At 35.4% G+C, this 26,329-nt stretch overlaps 1 protein-coding gene across 2 annotated transcripts in view; it reads right to left on the bottom strand.

The window, feature by feature from the left end:
• The window catches only part of LOC124362976 (adenylyl cyclase-associated protein 1), a 130,578-nt gene extending 108,636 nt beyond the window's left edge, over nucleotides 1-21,942 (bottom strand). For both annotated transcript variants that reach the window (XM_046817900.1, XM_046817898.1), the window contains exon 1: nucleotides 21,294-21,942. In XM_046817900.1, the coding sequence (XP_046673856.1) occupies nucleotides 21,294-21,867 (574 nt within the window). In that variant the 5' untranslated portion in view covers nucleotides 21,868-21,942. The remainder of the gene's footprint in view (nucleotides 1-21,293) is intronic.
• Nucleotides 21,943-26,329: the final 4,387 nt, after the last annotated feature.

Consider the following 26,329-nt stretch of genomic DNA (forward strand, 5'->3'; position numbering starts at 1 on the left):
TAAATCCATCTTTTTGAAAAAAACATATTCAGGCTTGAACACTATATCCCTATGAACAAGAAAATTGCCGTAATTTCTTAGTTAAAGACTATGTGGTACAGAAATGGAGGTACTCATGCCTTAGAGTGGATTTGTCAGCCTAACACAATAAGGTTTTAATATTATGACGATTAGCAATACACTTTTACCTTGAATAATTTACAACATAAATGTAGAAAAACATGCGATATTTTAAGCAACTTGTAATAACGCTTTATTCTATTATATATGTTCTCTGATATTGCTTAATGTTTTCAGAATAAAACCGTAAAACTTTTGAGAAAAATCACGAGTTTTAATCGAGCTATTAAGAATCGTAGATCATAACTAGAGTTTTAGAAAAGTTACGTCATTCAAAACGGTTTTCACTCAGTTTTGGACACATCTCTTCAAAATGTTGACTGCACAAAATTATTTTTTAAGCTTAATAACATTAAATTAACAATTAATAAACCGATACGACAGAATATAACGAAGTCTTTACGTTACATGACTGTAACCCTTTCTCCGGTAACTTTGCTGCCTTTTGGTCGTTTTATCCCCACACTCCTAGGAATGTATCCTTAGACCAAGAGGAACATATGTACCACGTTTCAAGTCCCAATACCACATCTATCAAAGAGTTATGGCACATCGGACAGACAAAAGTCGTTGGGTCATTAATAAACAAGGCAGGATTACATCAAACCACGTGTCGCGTAAACATGCTTGGCTGAAGTAGCCTACGGAATGTCAAGTCAATAGCTCATGGTATCATGCAGGCAGGCAGACAGAATTGAAATTGACCAGCCCCTCGAGTGATAATCTTAGTTAGCGCTCAGCCTATCCACTTCAATGCATGTCACTGAAGACGATGTACACCAAATTTTACATAGTCTAGATTCTGAGAAGGTCAAACTATGGTATCGTCTCGCTGGCAGTACAGTACTGTAAAGGTGTTTTTACAAAGCCTTTCTGTCACGGTTCAGCGTTACAAAGGCAAACAAGTTTAAGCTTCAATGAATTCCTCTCCCTCCAATATTTAACAAAGATCAAAGAATGTTCCGTCCTTTTAAAATGTAATGTTTCGTTTCCATAAAGTCAAGCTGCTCTTTTATTAAATTAAAATATTATTCTATCGATATTTTAACTTTAAATTAAATAAACCAATTATTCAATCGTCAGATAAAACTACACATTTACCAATTCTATAGAGTATTGTGTTTTGTAAACACTTTTTACAAATCTTATTTAAATTCAGTTTCAGGGTACGCCAAAGCGAGTTTATTATATCTGACACGTTCCACATCATCTCACATACACAGTACATGTCATATACTAAATAACATATGCAATCTAAAACCACCGAAAAACAATACTATGTATGTAACCCTTTGTCAGTGCTGAAACTGAGTATTATATCAAGTCTTGATCACTGCACAGATTCTCGTGATATACTCGGTTTCAGCAGTTGGTTGGCTACAGTCAAGTATATAGTCTGAGAGACAGGTATTGGTAAGTCATCTTTGATTAAATATAGTTTTTACGATTGAGGTGATATAGTCATGTGTTAGATTATCCATTTGAGAAAGAGAGAAAATTGCAGATCTAAAAACGTAACGTTACGATTTTTTTTAATAACTGATCGATGGCAAATGTTCGAAAGAAATTCTATCGCCTTTACAAAATTAACAAATCAATTCATCATATTCGTTATATCTTAAATACGTTTAACTACAAAATATTATTATATTGGATATTTAAATTTTACTATTATTTTACATGATTTATTTTGATTATATATTTTGTTCCATTACATAAATATGCAACGCAATTCTTAGAACTTCACAGGCGTTGGCTATACAGTTGTAAAGCACCTCTTCAAATAATATACTCGAGCTGTAACTGTGAGGGGTTTATATCTGTTTATAGCCAAAATAATGCAATGCTGAATATCGGGATTGCACTTGTACTCCTCCGCGATCTTAACTCTGACGTTATAACTCTATATTAAGATATCAGTACTTTAATATTATTATTATTAGTTACTGCTCTCCAAAGTGAACGAAAGCTGTAGGAAGTGCTACGATTATACAGTTGCTAAAGTTTGTTTGTGTTGAGATAATTACCTGCGCTGATCTGAGATAACGCGCAGTGCCGCCGAGACAAGTACTGGGCACTGTTTACAAGATAAACAACAGGTTACTTTATCTCTCACATTCAGAGGCGCTACCGAGATTGGAATAACATCAATCCGTATTAACTTCAGAGTTAAATCAGAACACTGAACACACGCTGTTTTCAAAATCTCATCGCTTACTTTTACAACAACTGTTTTGTTTTGAAGTCATTAAGAGACTACGCCTCACCACTTAAACAGCATGGGCCACAATAATTTTGTTTTTATATGTATTATCAATTTAATATAAAGTGTCAATGTTCTCGAGAAGAACTAGTGTTCCATACGTCTTATATATGAGTTAATTGAACAAATTTCGAAAAACAATTCATAAAAACTTTTATGTTTGTAAATAGAAATACCCCAGAACTCCATTCCTCATCCAGATTCCGCTCGCTAATGAATCTAGATATGAAAATTCAGAAAGGAAAGCGTGTACAAAATTCAAAGAAACGGATAATAAACGTTTGACCAGTACAAATGCTAGACACACACGTAAAGCTCTTTACAACCAATTTGTTCTAGAGGTTGGCGATCATTTATCATCTCTGATTTTAGCATTTTCAGTAGTGAGCAGAAACTAGTTTCTGAAGGAGGGGCGAGATCCCGTTAAAATCAGAGGGAGTACCAAAAGATGTGAGGGTTATAGAATAGTCATCGGAAGTTTTATTAGTTCAACACTGCTATGAAACCTGAAGTAATTAACAAACCTTTAAATGTATTGTTTGGCAAAATATTACGAGAAACGTTTCACCTGTAGCTTTTGCATTTTGTAGACATTTTACACAAAACTTCATTTCTACTTAGACAAAAATGAGTTCTATGATGGCGCACAGTTAAGCTATGGAATTTTGCTGAGCGTCATTAATCTTATCAATCAGTTGGCTAGTACAATGTCTTTTTTGTCTCCTGGATGATGTAAACAATGACTTTCCTGTATGGTAATCTTTCTGTTCACAGGATATCTCAAAAATGAAATAATAGATTGCAAATGTATAGTTGTAAATTTTGCAAGAAACCTCAGCGAAGCCTGTTATGCGACACGTGGTATGACGTACCCTGTTATTGTTAACAATCCCGGTACTTTATTGTCCCATAAACAGGTACTTTTTATGCCGCAGACTCGATCAATAGTCAAGATGTTGTAGTTTGTATGCTGAACACGGCAATTTAAGAGATTTCAAACTAGCTCCAAGGCTAGACGTACCTCGGCTTTGTGCTCAGAAGTGCAATGTTAAAAATGCATGACACGCGCAAGTCCCCCCCCCCCACCCAAAAGCCCACAGGTATTCCTCTGTACCAACCACAGAACTCTTTCCTCGCCACCGATTTACAACTAAACTTTAAAAAAAAAACATTGCAAATCTTTTTAACTTATCTTACGTATTCCGCATTCTAGGCTTAATTGTGTTGAACAAAATGCACACAGGCTAGTCATTGTTAATTTGAAAAATTCAACCTCATGTGGTCCCTACGGGTTGGTTACGTTGAACTGGTTACGTAATTATGATAATTGCACTACGCTATAATAATATGATGACTACATATATTAAAAATTAATTTAACTGTTACTTACAATATTACGGCGTTAAGATGCAAATTTGACGATTGTCTCACCTGGAACAAACAATAATAGTATATTTGTAAAACAAGCTGAGAAATATTTATAATTATAGTAATAACAATGGTTACATATGGAAATTATCTTAATTTCAATTCATAAACCACAAATAAAACAGAACAATAACAATAGCAGTGGATACAGAACAATAACTAACCTAAGAGTAAATTTCATTAAGAATAAATACGAGTACTTTCATTGATTTTTGTTGTTATTATATTTCTGCAACTTAATTCTATATTTCTCTTTATTTTTATAATGTTTAATACCTGTCATCCTCACACTTAACAAGTATAGTTTTAAATTGTATGTATGCTTTGTACAATACAATAGTTTTATTTACCACATAATATTTATAAAATGTTTTTAGTTACTATCAATCGATCTGTGCCTATCTCCATTGATTTACTACGAACTCAGCCCCACCTGGCTTTCAACCCATGTGGAGCCTTCTCGAACTGTGGCTATTTATTGTATTGTTCTATTATTTTCCATTATATAAATAAACTATTTTAGTTTGAATTTTTATCACATGCATTTTAAATGCCATAGAATTTGAAGAAAGGTAGTTTTTATGTGGAAACACTGCCTTGAAACATTTATCTGAATATGATGCATCATTAGTTTAGAGGCTCATTGACAAAATGTTGATTCAATATCTCATTAATAACTGAAAGTTAAATATTATACTATATTCAAATATTTGGAGCCCATAATTTAAAGAAAATTCTACAGTTGTGGGGTTAGAAATGGTAAATAAAATTGTAAAGTTTACACTTTGTTTGCTTCAAATCACCTGTATATGATGCTAAATAAAGAACTTTTTCAAGAATGTGTAAGAACTATTCCTAATCCTAGTGTGGTCTATTAGCTATAAATTATACTACTTATTGAGTTAATTAATTTTGTTCAAAATAATGAATAATCAAATACTTCGCCACCATAATATTGATTCATATTACAAATCATAAAGAACATTTCCATTATACCAAAACAAGTTTAACACTCAATTCAAAAATGTTGAACAATCACAATGTAGAATATGTACAACGTTAACAACTAGTATGAATATTTACGTAAGTATTTTTTGTCATTGTTAGTTTTTACAATTCTATTAATCCTACATATATTACCATGGCTTGTCTACAGTATTTTTGCATATGCATTGCAACCACATAATTGTAAATAAATGTAATTAACAAATACACGGACCTCCGGCAGAGCGATGAGTGTCAGGACCGTAATGTTTCGTTCATTGGACACGCAAGGTAATGTAGTGAAATAATGTAATAATATTTGCCGAGTAGCTCATTACAACGTGCTCTCCATTAGCTCACATTTAAGCTACTTGCGTGGGACCCATCTATACGAGAAGCATTAAGGGAGCTCATTGTGCTTTAATGGACCCTTACACCCGATCCTGGAAACACTTTGGTAGCTCAAATAAAATAGAAATTGTTGTGATTCAGGACATTATTTTAATGACTATCAAAATTGCAAGCCTGTATAAGAATTAAAAACCTAGTACACCGTTTTATAGCGTTCATACGATTTATATTCCCAAAAGCTGTGGATTTTTTTAAACACCGGCTTGCTAACTAGAGTTAAAATGCAACATAATTTACAGTAAATTACTGCAATTATTTAAACGTTAACTTGAAATTATTATTAGAAAATCCGTGACCGAAATAGTTTTTAGAATTTTTGTTTCCACGTCTTCCCTTTATTCAAACTAAACAAAATAAATTACAAGTTATGGACACGTAAGTGTACATAACATGATAGATGACCACAAAACAAAGACAACAATGGTAGATTGTAGTTGTCAACAAATAGGTCAAATGAATGTAAGGGTATGAATTGTACAGTATGTAAATTCAGCAAACATCAACTTCTAAAGACATGCACAGGGTTATAAAACTAAAAACACACAACACACTTCACAGTGCAAGCTTAGTAAAGAGGAGGGCTCTCCCAGAAAGAGCGTGAAATGTAAGGGTACGAATTGTACAGTATGTAAATTCAGCAAACATCAACTTCTAAGACATGCACAGGGTTATAAAACTAAAAAACACACAACACACACTTCACAATGCTAGTAGTAAAGAGGGCTCTCCAGAAAGAGCGTGAAATGTAAGGGTACGAATTGTACAGTATGTAAATTCAGCAAACATCAACTTCTAAGACATGCACAGGGTTATAAAAACTAAAAACACACAACACACTTCACAGTGCTTAGTAAAGAGGGCTCGCCAGAAAGAGCGTGAAATGTAAGGTACGAATTGTACAGTATGTAAATTCAGCAAACATCAACTTCTAAGACATGCACAGGGTTATAAAACTAAAAACACACAACACACTTCACAGTGCTTAGTAAAGAGGGCTCGTCCAGAAAGAGCGTGAAATGTTAAGGGTACGAATTGTACAGTTATGTAAAATTCAGCAAACATCAACTTCTAAGACATGCACAGGGTTATAAAACTAAAAAACACACAACACACTTCACAATGCTTAGTAAAGAGGGCTCTCCAGAAAGAGCGTGAAATGTAAGGGTACGAATTGTACAGTATGTAAATTCAGCAAACATCACTTCTAAGACATGCACAGGTTATAAAACTAAAAACACACAACACACTTCACAATGCTTAGTAAAGAGGGGCTCGCCAGAAAGAGCGTGAAATTGTAAGGGTACGAATGTGTACAGTATGTAAATTCAGCAAACATCAACTTCTAAGACACACAGGGTTATAAAAACTAAAAACACACAACACACTTCACAATGCTTAGTAAAGAGGGCTCTCCAGAAAGAGCGTGAAATGTAAGGGTACGAATTGTACAGTATGTAAATTCAGCAAACATTCAACTTCTAAGACATGCACAGGGTTTATAAAACTAAAAACACACAACACACTTCACAATGCTTAGTAAAGAGGGCTCTCCAGAAAGAGCGTGAAATGTAAGGGTACGAATTGTACAGTATGTAAATTCAGCAAACATCAACTTCTAAGACATGCACAGGGTTATAAAACTAAAAACACACAACACACTTTCACAATGCTTAGTAAAGAGGGCTCTCCAGAAAGAGCGTGAAAATGTAAGGGTACGAATTGTACAGTATGTAAATTCAGCAAACAATCAACTTCTAAGGACATGCACAGGGTTATAAAACTAAAAACACACAAACACACTTCACAATGCTTAGTAAAGAGGGCTCTCCAGAAAGAGCGTGAAATGTAAGGGTACGAATTGTACAGTATGTAAATTCAGCAAACATCAACTTCTAAGACATGCACAGGGTTATAAAACTAAAAACACACAACACAACTTCACAAGTGCTTAGTAAAGAGGGCTCTCCAGAAAGAGCGTGAAATGTAAGGGTTAAACGAATTGTACAGTATGTAAATTCAGCAAACATTCAACTTCTAAGACATGCACAGGGTTATAAAACTAAAAAACACACAACACACTTCACAAATTGCTTAGTAAAGAGGGCTCTCCAGAAAGAGCGTGAAATGTAAGGGTACGAAGTACAGTATGTAAATTCAGCAAACATCGACTTCTAAGATGCACAGGGTTATAAAACTAAAAAACACACAACACACTTCACAATGCTTAGTATAAAGAGGGCTCTCCAGAAAAGAGCGTGAAATGTAAGGGTACGGTACAGTATGTAAATTCAGCAGAACATCGACTTTCTACGACATGCACAGGGTTATAAAAACTAAAAACACACAAACACACTTCACAATGCTTAGTAAAGAGGGCTCTCCAGAAAGAGCGTGAAATGAGGGTACGAATTGTACGTAAATTCTAGCACCAAACTTCAAATAAGACATGCACAGGGTTATAAACTAAAAACACACAACACAACTTCACCATTGCTTATCTCTCCAGAAAGACTAGTACGAATTGTACAGTATTAAATTCAGCAAACATCAACTTCTAAGACATTGCACAGGGTTATAAAACTAAAAAAAAACACAACTCACAACAATGCTTAGTAAAGACGGGCTCTCAGAAAGAGCGTGGATGTAAGGGTCGAATTGTACAGTATGGTAAATTCAGCAAAACATCAACTTCTAAGACATGCACAGGGTAGTAAAAAAACTCAACAACTACACCAGCGTGAAATGTTAAGGGTACGAAGGGTACGAATTGTACAGTATGTAAATTCAGCAAACATCAACTTCTAAGACATGCACAGGGTTATAAAACTAAAAACACACAACACACTTCACAGTGCTTAGTAAAGAGGGCTCTCCAGAAAGAGCGTGAAATGTAAGGGTACGAATTGTACAGTATGTAAATTCAGCAAACATCAACTTCTAAGACATGCACAGGGTTATAAAACTAAAAACACACAACACACTTCACAATGCTTAGTAAAGAGGGCTCTCCAGAAAGAGCGTGAAATGCCCTTTTGAGACGTTATATCCCTAAGAGCCAAGACTGAGAGCGCGCTTGTAGATCCTCGAGATATAATGATACCGGTTCTCTGGTACACGTTATGTTTTACGTAATGGACAAACAACATGTATATTGATAATGTAAGTTGAATACCTTTCAGTAACTAATTACAAACTACTGTTAAATAAAACACTTTTCATATTGATGCCACCCCATAAGAGAAATAGAGGCTTAAGAGAGAGAGAGTAGTAGATTTCTCTTTAAAGACTATAACTATTTCAATATTGTTACTTTTTTTAATTAACTTTTCGTATTAAATTGTTTCAATATTTACACTGAATACAATTTATAAAAAAACGATTAAAAAGCGTTTAGATGCATATTCGCTAGATTTGTATAGTGAGACCTCTAAAAACAATAAGAACGGCGAAAAATGGGGTTCAGTATTGTTTTAATATAGCAAAGATCGAGGTTTCACAACACTCGTTTCCCAAATTTTTACTGCATAACCATCATACAATTTTGCACATGTCTGCAAAGCTTTTCAATCAATAATAATTTTACTGAACTAAAATTGTAAATACAATAACTGAATAAGAGATGTGTGTGGCAAAAGTGTTTAGTGTAAAAAAACTTAAATGAATACGTCACACTAATTGTTATAATAAATTTATTTTTAAAGCTTAAAAGCTATTACAAAAATATAAAAAGAAACCCTGTTCTGACCAATCTGTCTAAAACCATAGCCTTTTAAATATTTCACATGACGAACAAATAACTACTCGTATTAACCGACGTGTAAGTATAAGACTGAAAACATTACGATTACATCCCGATCCTCCCGAACATGTTAGGCTACTAGAAATATATTAACTGCCCCCTTCAGATGAGGGAACATATTTTTTGCAGTCACCGGTCTTGTTCGAAAACCTTCGTTTTTACCTAAAATAGTCTAAAAACAGTTGTTTACTTTCTGCCTGATAAAACATTAACGATTTGCACGTTTTGGAGAACGGAGAAAGAAAACGGTTTGGTTAGATTTCCGGACTTTTTTTATCAGGAGTTTAAAGTTGATATTCTGTTTGAACAAAAGGAAGAAACACTGTAATGAATTTTTAATTTAATTGCCCAGCAACGAGAGAACGATAATTATAATTTAATAAAGAAACGCAATGACGACTTTTATATTAACGTTGCATTGACATAATGTGTGTATATATATATATATATATATATATATATATATACATATATATATATATATATATATATATAATTTCAATAAACATTGAATCACAAAAAGTACTTGCTCCGCCGGGAGTCGAACCCGGATCTCTCACTTGCCGGGTGAATGTGCTACCATTACACCACAGAGCGCTTACTTTTTCCGATTCAATTATTTTGTATTTGGCCGTATCTGTCACATATGCGTTTAAATAAGCAAACTAACATATGATCGGAAGACCAAATACCTGTCAAACGACTTTTATTTACATTAAATTGTATAAATGGCAATAGCCTTTTTTTAATTTCAATAAACATTGAATCACAAAAAGTACTTGCTCCGCCGGGAGCAATACTATATATATTATTGTAGATTTTATCCTAATACAATTTTTATAATCTCAAACTGTCAAGAAATGTTAAACAATACGATCGCTAGACTCCCCCTTACTTGGTGGCGGGGGACGGGGGAGGAGGGAGGTCGACAGATCTTCAATAGGCCAGCCAAACCCTTCAAGAAATGCTGCTCTCATTTGATATCTGATTGGATGAAGAGTGTCAGAGCAGAGATTGGAGTCAATGAACCACAAGAGCCGGGAATGTGGCCAACTCTCTGGTTGACTTTCAGTTGATCTCTTGTTGACTTAATCGTGTAGACATATCGGAGATGATGTTTACGTGTCAGTTACCACAACATCTCCGTACATTAGACATTAATTTGGCTGAACATCGTCATAGCTATATATACAATATAGCACGGTGAGTTGTCATTCGAAAATTGTTAGAACTGATACGTTACATATGAAACTTTCAATGCCAAACAACCAAAACATGCTTTGTGAGCTATATATTCAAGAAAAGAACTTAATGCGTTATTTTACATAATCTCACAGAATAATATGTGGATAAGACATTTACTTTACGAAATTGCTCAATTTTTACAGGGTATATTTTTGAATTGATAATTTTTGTTTTGATGTTTTAAAATGGGCCAAATTGCAGTGGTTATAATATTATAATTTTTCAGGAATATTTAACATACATATGTTTATAATATATATTGCAAATATGTATACCACCATCAATTTTTTATTAGATATCTCTATTTCAATTTTACTACGTTTATGTTTTTAAATTGTTCTTATAACCCTAGTTAACATTTTACTTTTTTCCTTATGATAGTTTAGACTGGATATATACAGTATATTGATTTTTTAAATTAGAAGTTTAAAAAAATTTTCATTTTACAAAAATAGTTTTTTATTTTGTTGGATGGTAAAACTTTTGAGGAGTGACACAAGTAAAGTAGATTAAACACTACTTGAAGAAAATATAAAAAACTAACTGTAAAATATTTACATTTCAAAGAATTTTTGTCCGTTTTCAATTACGCTATATAATTAAATGTGTATTACACGAATTCTATATGTTTATACATTTTTATTTTGTTCTTTATAGACAATTTATAAATAACAGAATGGATACTATCAATTGAATGATTTGGATATTGTATACAGATACAACAGAGTAATGCCTTTCAAATCAATAACAATCTAAGATATATTTATATACTGGTAAACATCCCGACTCCATGAACCATGAACTTCCCTCATTGTGTATGCATGGTTCACACGGCTTTAATAAGAGTTCAGCTCCATGCAATCTTAAACCTCCCCTCGGACAAAGCAATTCAGGGGATAGCACACAACTGGGTTAAGGGGTTAATGTTACTGAGGGTGGTGCGGGGTAGGGGGAAGGGGAGAAACAAGGACATGGAGATGCGATCTCTAATGGTCACATTTCTTGCGGCATCTCTGAAACCGTACCCTTATCAAACATTCCAGCCTTACATTTTCAGAAATATAAATAATCTCGGTTCAAGATAAAAGTTGGAAATTTAACACTCTGCAATGTATATGAGACAGATTCTGCTACCCGCCCCAGTATTAATAAAATACTGGCTGAGTTACTTTTACAGTGGATAACAACCCGTTCGTTTGTGCTCTGAATATTCATGTATTTAATTATATTACGAACATCAGGGTTAGGAAAAACTTGGTTGTCTTTCCTCCAATATAAAAGTGTTTTATATCTTTATACAAAGTTCCTCATATACTTTATTATTATTAGTACAATATTATAATTTTTTACATTTTTAGTCAAAGTGAACAATATCTAATACATTTCCTGTAACTATAACTTTTGAAACGTTATGAAAAGTGTAAATTATGATGAAATACTTGCAAAGATAATATTAATGTTCGCGAAAATTTAATATTGTTTGGTGTTAAAACATTTTCAGTTTATTATAGGAACCGAGAGCCAAGTTGCATTGTACAAATAAGCACACAACTTGGATTTTCTAGAAATCGATTGAGAAATATACCTAGCATAGAAATCGATCATCTGCCAAGGACGTAGCCGGCGAGGGTGATAAAGTGGCCTATACCCCCCCCCCCAAATTTTAACTATTATTATTATTATTTAAGTTATTAAATATTACTGGTATGTACTGCTGAAAGTTCGTTCTCAACAATGAAACAGGTCAAGAACCTTTTAATGAACAAAATGGGGAATGAGCAGTAGACTGCACTTTCCTTACTTTCCGTCCACTACGGGAAAACATTAGTCGTCTTGACCCCCCTTCCCTTCTACCAAATATTTTCCTGGCGTTCTTGGTTGGCTGGCAATTGATTTCAGTCTTAAGACTATTCATTTCGAGTGTAAATTGGTTCTCAGCTCCCAGAGTATAAGATTTAACTACAGTGTTAAACACAAAATACTTAATTAGTATAATATACTCTTCTTTAATATTTAATAACTAAGAGAATGTAACACTTTTAGACTAATTTTTAGTTTAATTGTTTATTGACTAGAGTGGTAAAACTACTTACAAATTAAAACAATAAAATTATGCATTATTACTACACGAAAATCTATAAGACGTCAACATTATCTATGAAGGATCAATCCAGGCTATTTTCTATCTGAGACTCGTCAAAATCTAAAGCCGGGGAGGATGTGATAATTACCCATATATTATTACTCACTGTATTACTCATACTGACAGAATAAGAGGGGATGGCCAAATGTTTTCTAAATACGAGTGAATTTTAAAAATTGTGTTTTATTTCAGATGTATACTTTTTTACATATTCCGGAGAGGGGTAAATCTAGTAAATCATTGGGGATATGGTAATTCCTGATATCCTGGTTGTGATCCACCCCCAAAGTTCATGCTATCCCAGTTTTGTATCCTTCAACTTTGTTCTGTTATCTGGCCAGTCCGGATTATCATTTTCTCTTATTGTTGTATAAATTTGTTCTCATGTTGGAAACTGTGATTCCTTTTCATGTGTCATGTGAATTTGGAAAAAGCGTTGTTTAATGGTAACCAATCGCCCAATTTGTTATCAATATTGTTAATCGGGTAAAAAATAACAACAGACACAACCACACCCTGACAACATAATTACACAATAATGATCGTAACAACACATCAACTCATTGTTTAAAAACAAGAGATAACGCCACGAGTTCGTAATAATCTCATGACCGAGTGTCCGTCCAGTGACACACAACAAATACAGCAGGACCTTCCTTTGTTACTTACTGGAACTAATCAGGTAACATCGTTAACAACAGAGACAACCCGACCCTAACAACACAATTACACAATAATGATCGTAACAACACATCAACTCATTGTTTAAAAACAAGAGATAAACGCCACGAGTTCGCTATAATCTCATGACCGAGTGTCCAGTGACACACAACAAATACAGCAGGACCTTCCTTTGTTACTTACTGGAACTAATCTGGTAACATCGTTAACAACAGAGACAACCCGACCCTAACAACACAATTACATAATCAATAATGATCGTAACAACACATCAACTCATTGTTTAAAAACAAGAGATAAACGCCACGAGTACGCAATAATCTCATGACCGAGTGTCCAGTGACACACAACAAATACAGCAGGACCTTCATTTGTTACTTACTGGAACTAATCAGGTAACATCGTTAACAACAGAGACAACCCGACCCTAACAACACAATTACACAATCAATAATGATCGTAACAACACATCAACTCATTGTTTAAAAACAAGAGATCGCCACGAGTTTCGCAATAATCTCATGACCGAGTGTCCAGTGACACACAACAAATACAGCAGGACCTTCCTTTGTTACTTACTGGAACTAATCAGGTAACATCGTTAACAACAGAGACAACCCGACCCTAACAACACAATTACATAATCAATAATGATCGTAACAACACATTCAACTCATTGTTTAAAAACGCGAGATAATGCCACGAGTACGCCATAATATCATGACCGAGTGTCCAGTGACACACAACAAATACAGCAGGACCTTCATTTGTTACTTACTGGAACTAATCAGGTAACATCGTTAACAACAGGGAAAACCCGACCCTAACAACACAATTACATAATCAATAATGATCGTAACAACACATTCAACTCATTGTTTAAAAACAAGAGATAACGCCACGAGTTCGCCATAATCTCATGACCGAGTGTCCAGTGACACACAACAAATACAGCAGGACCTTCCTTTGTTACTTACTGGAACTAATCAGGTAACATCGTTAACAGAGACAACCCAACCCTAACAACACAATTACATAATCAATAATGATCGTAACAACACATCAACTCATTGTTTAAAAACAAGAGATAACGCCACGAGTTCGCCATAATCTCATGACCGAATGTCCAGTGACACACAACAAATACAGCAGGACCTTCCTATGTTACTTACTGGAACTAATCAGGTAACATCGTTAACAACAGAGACAACCCGACCCTAACAACACAATTACATAATCAATAATGATCGTAACAACACATAAACTCATTGTTTAAAAACAAGAGATAACGCCACGAGTTCGCCATAATCTCATGACCGAATGTCCAGTGACACACAACAAATACAGCAGGACCTTCCTTTGTTACTTACTAACATCGTTAACAATAATACAAATATATAATGATCGTAACAACACATCAACTCATTGTTTAAAAACAATAGATAACGCCACGAGTTCGCAATAATCTCATGACCGAGTGTCCAGTGACACACAACAAATACAGCAGGACCTTCCTTTGTTACTTACTGGAACTAATCAGGTAACATCGTTAACAACAGAGACAACCCGACCCTAACAACACAATTACACGATCAATAATGATCGTAACAACACATAAACTCATTGTTTAGAAACCTGATTTAGATATAAACTTTTGATAGCGTGTATCCACAGTACATACAGCTCGTGCAAGCCTGCAGGATGTAAATATCGCATCTTTCTCCCAATTTAGTTTTTTTTAGTTTATTATTTTCCCAAAATAAGGGAGATGAGCGTTAACTCAGAATTTTGAAACAATCAATATGAAATTAAAATTCTAACGTGAAATATAAAACCACAAAAATATAAATGCAAACAACACTATATGTTAGAATTATAATTGAATTTTTTCCGATGTATATTTACTTTGTAGTAGGTGAATGTAACATTTTTTATACAACATTAAGGGGTTTAAGTATATTTTAAATAACTTAATTATCTGTTATAAAATTAAATTTGAAACATGTAAAATAACAATCGAATTATTCTAAAGATAACAATGAATAAAGAAACCGATAAAGATCGAGCACATAGTATTATTCATAATGTATTACTTTTAATTCACTAATACGTATTTATTACTCTACTTATTTTTCTGTAAAACTTTTTTAAATTCCCATTTCGGAGATTTGCATACACGAGTGTCGCATAACTGATATTCTAGATAATTCTAGGGTATTCTAGAGCTGCCGTTTATTCATTTTTTTAATGTTGGCTATTTGCTGAGAACCTAAATTAATGTAGACAAGTATTGTCACAGTAAATATGCTCTAAATCAATTATTTACTCTTACATTTAAATAATCTAATTTGTGATAGAATAAAAAAAGTTACTCTATTAATTAGTTAGTTAAATTGTTGGTTTTTAAGATATTCAATTTTAAAAAATGTAATTGCTGCAATTTTGAATTCAGCAAAAGATAATGAAATATTTGTTGTCGTTACTGGTCTTCTTACTATATAAACATTTCATCCAAATTTGGTTTATTTGTTATTTGGATAACATTTATTAGTTTTTAACATATTAATTTTTGAATGGAAAACATACAGACAGACATACAGGAAACTTAGCACCGGAGACACATGTTCATATGGTGAAATATGTTCGTCTTGACCTGTACAATAACGTGGTATACATTTGTCCTGAGAGTTACTAACTAGACACCCTGTACATAACAATATATAATGTGTAACATAATATATAATAATAAGTATGGGTTACATATTTTGGTTTACATGTACCATAATATATAATAATTATAAATGCGGGTTACTTATTTTGTTTTGCATAAGTTTATTTCAATGTTCAAGTTCTTTACTAATCGTGGTAACAGAGGAGATTTTTTTAACCAACTTGGAAACAATTCATAAATTAATGCTCCACGTGGCTTACAACTCTTTTCCTTAACACATTAGAGGGAGAAGCGGTTACTAATTATTTCAACGCAAACAGAAATGAAAAATCCATTTCAAACGCAGTGACCAGCTCGTTAATTGTAGTTATGTTACGCCCTCAAACTTATGTGTATTTACAACAGACCAGTGAACAGACCTGTAAGGCAGGTTAATTAATTTAATTATTATAACTGCGATCAAATCGCTACAATAACAATGCAGAAGGCTTGGCAAGATATGCACTCGGATAATTAATCACTGGTATTGTAATACTGTGATTGGCGTAGATAGCGTAATTGGATAGTTTGCGTCCATTCGTGTTGGGAGCGTACAGATTCAACAATAGGGAAAGAATAGGCCTAATTACAGGTATCACGATCAAACAGTTATAATGTAATGTAATCACACTTGAGTTATATATGTATGTTTTTTATGTCAATTTAGTTCAGTAAAGTCGATGTTTTACTTATACAATTTAGAAGATCTTATTCCAACTAATTCTTGTGTAACCTTTGGTCGCTGAATACAAACTACAGTTTTTCTTATATATTACCTACTACAAAACCATTATTTAGATAAATTTACTAAAAATGAGGGAAACAACGTTTTTAGCTATTTATTGGTTTCAAGGGTACAAATAGTTCTAACCACTAACCCTAATGGAAATAGCATCGAAGAAGGCGATTTTTCGCTCGTGGCAAATCGCTCCCTTAAATAACCCTCATTAGCTGATTTATGGCCTGATCTCACGTCCTAAATTCCGATCACTAAGGGCACGATTCCGCTATATCGAAGCGCTGCCATAGGCATGAGGTCGTAAGTTTTGGTCTTGCATTTAATCTCAACTTATTATTGATCACGGGTACTTTGGTACTATCTGGAGGCCACTCTGTCCCTATCTACCATTTTTAGGCTATTACAGTAGGTAAATATATACATAAGTATTTTAACTTCACTGAAACGTCACGGTTTGGACTGTTTTTGGGTTCATCTGTTACATGTGTAGTAGAGTCGGCGATTGGAAGAGGGATTAAAATGGGTCATTATTGTAGATACAAAGCCATTCTTCTTTGTTATTCGTCCATGCCAATTATATAATATCGGCAACCAAAAATACAATACACGCTCATTACATACACCATTTTTGCATTATCGTAAAAATTTACAACTTCATTAAATAATATAAAATATTAATGTTTAGCTTAATATTCTTAGCTGTCACTCGTACTTGGTTACCAATTCTGGAGAGACTAGTGAACGCCACACGATTATTTGTAACACTGATTTCATTTATTAAAAACACATTCTCTTATTTACGTACAGTGCTCGTATATCAAAGGAATATTTTAGAAAGTTTCTTTGAAACAATAGTAAAGTGCCACTCCAGTGCCACACAGAGCCTGAGATGGGAGACAGAACATAAACGACTGTTGGGAGTGGGACTGGACGGAAAGAGACAGAGTTGATGAGTGTCACACACCGCCACAGATACAGACTTCCGGCTCATAAATACTCTCGTCACGTGATTCATTCCCTCCTGTTCCGTCTCGCCGCGTTTCGTGGTCTGGAGTTTCTCGTCCTTCCGTCACCACCACCTCTCGCTCGGTTTCTCGTCCACTACAGCGGAAAGCCTGCAAGATCTTTTCTTTGACACACACAATTTATTCTTGTTGAATTTGTACGTTCCGTGTGCACTTCCCTCAGGGCGTTTATCCTTAAAAGACAGGAGATCGCGGAAGTAGTAGAGATAGGAAATAATAGGAATGATATGAAAAACGCTGGTACCAACGATACCGATCCGTTTTATAGTTCACCCAATTCTGTCACGTAGGTTGAAAAGCCTAGTCTTAGGTGTCTTAACTACCTAACTGATATATGAGGTCTAAATTTATCAAAATACTTGGCTCTGGACGAAGCTGCAGGTTCGTTACCCAAGCATCGTGCACTATAAAAAAACCATGTATGGTCCTCATTTGTGTACGTCTGAGAGAGCCCTCACTGACATACCCAGGGGAGGACATCGAGATAAATCACTACGAACTTTAAATGTTTTTTAGATATAGCACTACCAATTTTAGATGTTTTGGGATATATCACAACCTGTTTTGTGTGTTTTTTGGATAATTCTCTACCTGTTTTAGATGTTTTGGGGTATATCACAACCTGTTTTGTGTGTTTTTTTGATAATTCTCTACCTGTTTTAGATGTTTTGGGATATACCATTACCAATTTTAGACGGTTTTGGAGTATATTACTATCAATTTTAGGTGTTTTGGGATATATCACAACCTGTTTTGTGTGTTTTTTGGATAATTCTCTACCTGTTTTAGATGTTTTGGGATATACCATTACCAATTTTAGACGGTTTTGGAGTATATTACTATCAATTTTAGGTGTTTTTGGGATATATCACAACCTGTTTTGTGTGTTTTTTTGATAATTCTCTACCTGTTTTAGATGTTTTGGGATATACCATTACCAATTTTAGACAGTTTTGGAGTATATTACTATCAATTTTAGATGTTTTGGGATATACCATTACCAATTTTAGACAGTTTTGGAGTATATTACTATCAATTTTAGATGTTTTGGGATATATCGTTACGAATATATTTATTTAGATATGTTTTTTTTTCACAAATCGCTACAAAATTGAGATGTTTTGGGATATACCACAACCTGCTTTGGACGTTTTTGGGATAAATCTCTACCCGTTTTAAATGTTTTGGAATACACCACTGCCAATTTGAGACGGTTTTGGAGTATATCACTATCAATTTTAGATGTTTTGGGGTATATCACTACAAATATTAGATGTTCTTATTAAGCACCAGAAAGTTCCTTAAACTCCCGTCCATAAATATCTGTCCGTGCGATAACTCTTGGTAAAAACGTCTTAAGAGGTTAGAAACTCTTACATGGTGTTCTCCTATTCCAAGGAAGACCTATTAATATCACGGTATTCCTCGATATTCCGTTGCATCAGTTTATTTATAATTCTATCCCTCAAAGATACATGTTCGGTAACAGGTGAATATAAGATGAATGATGTGTAGTGTGAGTCCTGAGAATGAGTAGTACTGTCCAAGGTCTATAGATCCTAAAAGAGCCAAGTATCCAGGGAGTACAGTATAACGTGGAATCCGAATCACTTGGACACTGGTCTGACAATAGTGATTGGCAATTCCGGCTGCCAATTCTCACGTTGGCTGTGGTCCGCCTGACGATCGTAACCAATCTAAACATATAAGACGTCCGTTGTACTAACACATTGACACAAAGGACAAAGTGAAAACACCGGTCTACTAATAGGAGGATCCACAATACTTTCCAGATTCCACAGTCTATACTTATAAGCTCGGTATTCCCTTGTCCTAAGGACATTTCTTCCCAAAGTAATTCCTGGGTAAGTCACCGAGGACACTTTTTAACGTGTTTCAGCAGATCATTGCATTCAATGTCTACCTCAGACTAGCTGAGCACCTGCACCTTATTATGCCAGATGCACCTGCATCGTATTACTGTTTTACATATTTCATCCCCAGAACTCCGAATGTCTTATCACAACATAACACATGCATTACTACTGATCATTGGTGAATCATGCTTCCTGGTCATTATTACTATGTTTCGGACATATTTGTAAAATACCAGTGAAGGAACCGACTGGAATTCACTGATATGTCAGAGTCGGGTATTAAATAATAAACTGTTCATTCCAGCCAATCAGTCAGTTGTAACCTAATATTATCGGCTAGTGTTTCTGCGATTGGTTTGAGACTCTACACCGACTCAAAACTCTATATCCCCGCAGAACGCTTGTAAAACAATCTGGGCGACCCGGCGACACAACCGCAAACAGATGTCGTCTGTGTAATGTCACTGCCCAGCCGGGGCCTTGAGGCTCAAGTTAGAACTCCCCATACCACGATTGGTGAACCAAAACCTCTTCCAGTAAACGAAAATTAAAACAGTATTTCTCCATCTCCATCAATATTTTACTGTTCGCCGTCACTGAATTGACGTAATGATAAGTAGGACATCTTCATTAGCAAATACAGTTAAGTACCAGGTGTAATCGTGTCGTTCTGTACCACCACTTTCATATTAAACTACCCGGGAACACATTATGTAGATTCCAGCTTGGACGTTTGTGGAAACAGAATGGATGTTCATGTTAACAACTAAGAAGCACGCTACAATTTACTACATTACTTTTGCGTTATTACATTGTAATGTTTTTTGTAGCAAAGAAGTGCACGGGTTTCTGCTGTTTAGGACGGCTGTCTACTTTAAAATTTAGTAAGCTGAATTTAAAACGTGCTCTTCTATTATTAAATGATTTTAAATCGCAATTAGTATACTTATTTAATGGTGTTCGTATCAAATAAAGATTCGTTAGTGGATATTACCAAGTAACAATCAAGATCCCGATACACCTTGAGGAGTATGAATTTAGAAGATGAATGCAATGAATGACCGTGGCATTTATTTATTTATAACTGAGATCGACGTTTACTTGGTGTCTATACCCCCATAACAATGTCAACCTAGGGAGGCATTAGGTTTTATATAGGATACAAATTTTGGTGATTACAGTTAGCTAAAGGCATAATAATATAGTTACAGCAGCTAAATTGATAAGCTACTGAAATCCAGTTTCCAAAGTCAAACTTCATCCCCATTCCTGTAGATTTGGATACCTCAAAAGCCTTTGTTGTTGCATGGAGAGATTAGTGCGGATGTCAGGCAACGGCGAGGTAACAACACGGTTCCAAACACCCTATTCTGACTAACATTAAACTCTTACCTCCAAAAGAGTACCAACAATTAAGACAATTTAACAACTTGGAAGATCTATACTTAATTGTTTTTCTTACAAAGGCAATAGTTTGAAAACTGTGAATGAAGAAGATTCTAGAAAATTTAACAACTGTTCGCAGAGTTATCAATAATGTCCTTATAAAATTGTATATCAATTGATGACATTCAGATTTTTAAAGCATTTAGCGGCAAAAGGTGAGCCAGTTACGAAAAATCAAAGATAGTTTATAAAGTGTAATATATCCCGAACTTGTATTTATTTCCTTGCAAAACCAGTCGGATCCAAGGCGCGACTGCTGGCGACGAAAATCTGAGGCCATTGGTGTGAGATATAGTCCGGTGTGCGGACGATTCGGCGGCACCGTTGTTTTTTATTGCCCATTTATCTTCGGAACGACGCGGGTGTTACAGCCTGCGGGGTGTAAACAACAATATAACACTGGATAACTTTCAACTGACTACCTGCAACAGAGGGGCCGAGGGGGTCGAAGCGGACCCGGTGCTCCGTGGCGGCCTGTGCGGCGACCAGGAGGTCGGAGAAGAACCGGTGTCGGCGGAGAGCGAGCTCGTCGCGGCCCACGGGGGTGACCGGCGGCTCAGCCGTGCCTCCGGACTCCTCGTCGTCGTCCTGGGACAGCCACTTGGGGATGGCGGACAGTCCGGGGGTACTGTTGCGCTTGGCGGGGTGAGGGGTCAACCCCTTCGCAGTGCGGGGGGTGATAGGAACTATCATGTTGTCGTCGTCATCGTCCAGACCCTCCAGGTCCTGGCTGGTGTCTATGGTCAGTCCCGGATTCTTGGTCTCCTTCGGTGGCTCTTCTTTCTTGAGGAGGGGGGCTTCCTCCGCTTCATTCTTCACTTCCGGGAGAGGACTGCTGTCCGGCAGTGACACCACCACCTCCGGGGTGACTTCGGCCTTCTCTTCCTTCACATTTATCGTAACGCTGTTCTTCTTTTCCACCTCCTGTAGTTTCTCCTTCTCGTCGTCGGTGTCCGGGTCCGGCCTGCCCTTGCAGCCGCAGCACTGCTTGAACATGGCTAACTCATGTCACTGTCACCGTCACTGACGCACACACGCACCGCACGCCGCGACACTCCCACACAACTGAGAGAGAGGAGATGAGAGCCCGGCGCGGCGCGGCGCTGCTCGACTGCCAGCGATCCTGGCGGCGGTCCCTGCAACTCGCAGCATCATGCCGCACCGTGCTCGTGATGCGTTCTGCGGCACCTTCAATCAATCCATTCACTCCTCTCCACACGCATTACCGATACAACAATCTCCACATTGCTTGGTGGTCAGGACATCAGAACAAAAATAATTTATAACTAAAATAAACAGTTTCATAAAACGTAATCCTTTTCAATTTCTGTGCCTGAAACAATATTAATTTACACACACACAAAAATTACAAAAACTGTTAAGTCCTTGATATTAGAGCGTTGCTGATCTACTCGTTGTTCTATTAGAACCCATGTTTATCTTTCTATTTTATTTCTATTTTTTAAGCATTTAACTCTTTTTATTTTATAAGGTCTCGCACAACACAAAGAATATAATACAATTGGTAATATAATGAGAAATGTTAATATTTAAGAAAATAAGCATATAATAACTTGCAAATTAACTGTACATTATAGTTTTATATCTGCTGTGTATCGGTACTGTTCGCTATGAGTAATTTGCAACAAAAAAGAAGTAAATGATGACGTAAACTTGGAGGTATCGAATCCCCCTTTCTCATTTTCTAACATAAAAACTGTAAACTACACAAAAACTGAAGTTTCTGCTCCAGTCCAACGACTATCAAAAAGTAAACATAACTCTAGTGTAAAATTCGTGACTTTGAAGGATTAGTGATTTAAAGAAATGTTATAGGGAGATTTGTTATCGCTCTTTCAGCCCTCTCTCAATTCTCAAACTTGCTGCCCATTATTCTAAAAGCCTCCCTTACAATAAACCTAATGGTAAATATTTTGGCACAAAAGTGAAACGTTTTAAACTGGTGCTTGGAAATGTTTTATGGTGTTACAAGTTAAAATGTTGTAACTACTTTATGAAAGACGCTGATTGATCGAGCCGCTTAAGTTTTGAACTTAGCGAATGTCTAATTAATCGTATTCCAAACCAAAGCTGCTGCACTGAAATGGTCTTAAATGTGAATCCTCAAGAATGTGAATGTTAAAACATGATTTTAATATGGAATTTTGCCAGGTGTATGCTTAAGGCAAAGTTTATATATCCATCTGCATACCTTTCGAGTTTCCAAAACGCGTATAGCTATTTTAATAATCGATCATTTAAATTAAAAGAAAATGATTAACGAAGACATTGGATCTATATGTACATTTAAAAGTATACATGAGACAGCGATCAAAAGTACGGATGTAATTTATTTATAATGTAGCATTGTCCTTACGTGATTAAAATCAATTAAGCCAGCCACCTCTTAACCTCTACAAAAATCAGTTTAACTTTCAATGGAGGTGTGTTGACTTTAACAACACCACAGCTTGTGTGAAAACAGATTTACGTACGAACAGCGGAGCATTGCGCGTGATATTGACAACAGATCAACGCACGTACCGCGGAGCATTGTATTGACAACAGATTGATTCACGAACAGCGGGGCATCGTATTGACAACAGATCGACGCACGAACAGCGGAGCATAGTATTGACAACAGATCGACGCAAGAAACCGCGGAGCATAGTATTGACAACAGATCGATGCAGGAACAGCGGAGCATAGTATTGACAACAGATCGATGCACGAATAGCGGGGTATCGTATTGACAACAGATCGACGCACGAACCGCGAACATGGTATTGACAACAGATCGATTCACGAACAGCGGGGCATCGTATTGACAACTGATCGATGCACGAATAGTGGGGTATCGTATTGACAACAGATCGACGCACAAACCGCGAACATGGTATTGACAACAGATCGATGCAGGAACAGCGGAGCATAGTATTGACAACAGATCGATGCACGAATAGTGGGGTATCGTATTGACAACAGATCGACGCACAAACCGCGAACATGGTATTCACAACAGATCGATTCACGAACAGCGGGGCATCGTATTGACAACTGATCGACGCACGAACATCAGAGCATGGTATTGACAACATATCGACGTACGAACAGCAGAAAATACTATTGACAATAGCAATCTAATTTGCAATCACTACCAACCGTTCCAATTAGACCCTTTCATCAATCCTATTTGATCAGTCTCAGTAGTACCAGAAAAAAGCAATTGCATAAATGTTATACCATAGATCTTTCAAAATCTATATAAGTATCTTTATAAAACATGCCTCTTTTTAAACAATTTTATAATTCTAACCCCATTACAATATTCTCGGGGAGTCTTTCTAACAAAGAAAATATTTTGTCCATACAAATAAAAGCTTTAAAATGCCTACTTTTGATGTTGGATACAGTTATTTTTTTCCTAATATGTAATTCCTTAAGTTGTAAAAATTTAAAAAAGTATAAACAATTTTTCTATCTGAGAGTAAGACAAATTTGAACCTTTGCTGTATGGTTGGCACCTACTGTTGATTATAAAGATAAGCCTATATATAAAAATGTATTACATTTTTTATAAAATGCCTTTATTTTTTATACTCATGGTGTTTACATGATTCATAAAGTTTCAAATGCTTTATTAAGTAACTGGTACATACATAATGCTAAAACATCATAAGAAAAAGAAAATCTTGAATTTTCTATGTTGAATAGGTTACTTTAACAAGTGTTAAATATGGCGTCCACTGACAATATAGTAAGTTTTAGACGATGCTGCAGTTCAGACCATACATTAGCAAAAGTCGGTTGATGATGTCACGCAAATATAATCACGGAGTTCTTGTAGTGATTGAGGCATTGGTATGACACGTAGATGTTGTCCTTTATGTATCTCCAAACAAAAAGTTTCACACAGTAAGGTCTGGAGACCTTCCACGTTCAATACAGCAGTGGGGAAATTGATCGTTTAAGAAGCATTGGCCTTCACGGTATCAATGGGTGGAGCCCATTTTATAGAAATGTGAGATGATCTTTGTCTTCATTAAGCTGAGAGAACAACAATTGCTCCAACAGATCTAGGTAAGCAATGCCCGAAACCGTCCTTTCCGCAAAGGAAAAAGGTGCCGTACACTTTTGTGGTAGACACTGCAAAGAAACGTTTAAGTTTGGAGAATCCCTCCCATGTTCCCGAAATGTGAGCAGGGCCTCTGTTCCCAAATGCGAACATTTACACTGTTCTTACTATAAATTTACCATTTAAGTCAAATTTTGCCTCATCACTGAATGTCAAATTAATGGAGGAATTTCCATCTTATAAGGAATCCTGCAAATGCGTACTTAGCTCTTTGCGTGTTTCATAATCACCTGGCTTCAATCTTTTAGAGAAGTTTTGTCAGTATGACTTCAAGCGTAATTCCTTTCTTACAATCTGCCAGATTGTTGATTTCGGCAGTACAAGTTCCTGTCCAACACTTTGTAATGACTGTTGAGGTCTTTGTTCGTAGCACGCATTAACTATTCACGGTTTCAAGTTGTATTCTTGGCGACCGGTGCTTTACGTTTGAGCAAGCTTCCTGTGCTTGACGGTACCACCGTAGCATGCTCTGATCAGTTCGGTAATTTCTTTTACACAATTTCCGGATTTTACGCTGAAAATTATCAATAAACTGTAGTAATATTTCAGGTCTTTTTTCTGAATAGTAACAATTTTTCATATGCGAAAACAAGTATGACAGAACGACAACATGAGATTTGAACATGTGGTTGTAAAACTTCAAAGAAGTCTTTTTCACCACGCGATTGTCTTAATAGCGAGAAAGACAGTAAGGAAAATAAATACTTTTAACCCTGATGTATCATACGTACTTTATGCGTCTTAATTACGCATTTGTTAATATATATATATATATATATATATATATATATATATATATATATATATATATATATAGTAATGTTTAATTAAACTTGAAAGATGGTAAAAGAGTAGTAGTCCAGTCGTATTACCTGATTGAAAAAATAAATGTTTTCTTACAGCAAACTAATGGCACAATTTAGTCAAATACATCATAAATAAATTTAAAAAACCATTCCGAACCAAAATCGTCTATTAGGGGGTATAGGAGGGGTGGTTTTTAGGGGTGAAAATGGTTTTTTGCAATTTGTGAGTAAACAATGCATCCTATTGAAAACAGTCAAGTGTAAAAGTTGTTGGAAATAAAAAAATCTACAAATTATGTAGTAATCATTTTTGCCCTAACCTCAAAAATTTCCCAAAAAAATTCAATAAACCGTTTTTTTTGGTTTTTAATTTTTTTTCTTTTACAAAAATGGTTTGATTGAGCTGAAAGTTTGATCAAATATACATTGTGCTATTCTAAAAATACTGTATTTTTTCATTAAGAAATATTTAGCCGTTATAATAAAATTTCACTTTAAAAAAATATTTTGATAATTT

The sequence above is a fragment of the Homalodisca vitripennis genome, chromosome 5 (assembly GCF_021130785.1).
Source record: "Homalodisca vitripennis isolate AUS2020 chromosome 5, UT_GWSS_2.1, whole genome shotgun sequence".
NCBI classification, from domain to species: Eukaryota; Metazoa; Arthropoda; class Insecta; order Hemiptera; family Cicadellidae; genus Homalodisca; species Homalodisca vitripennis.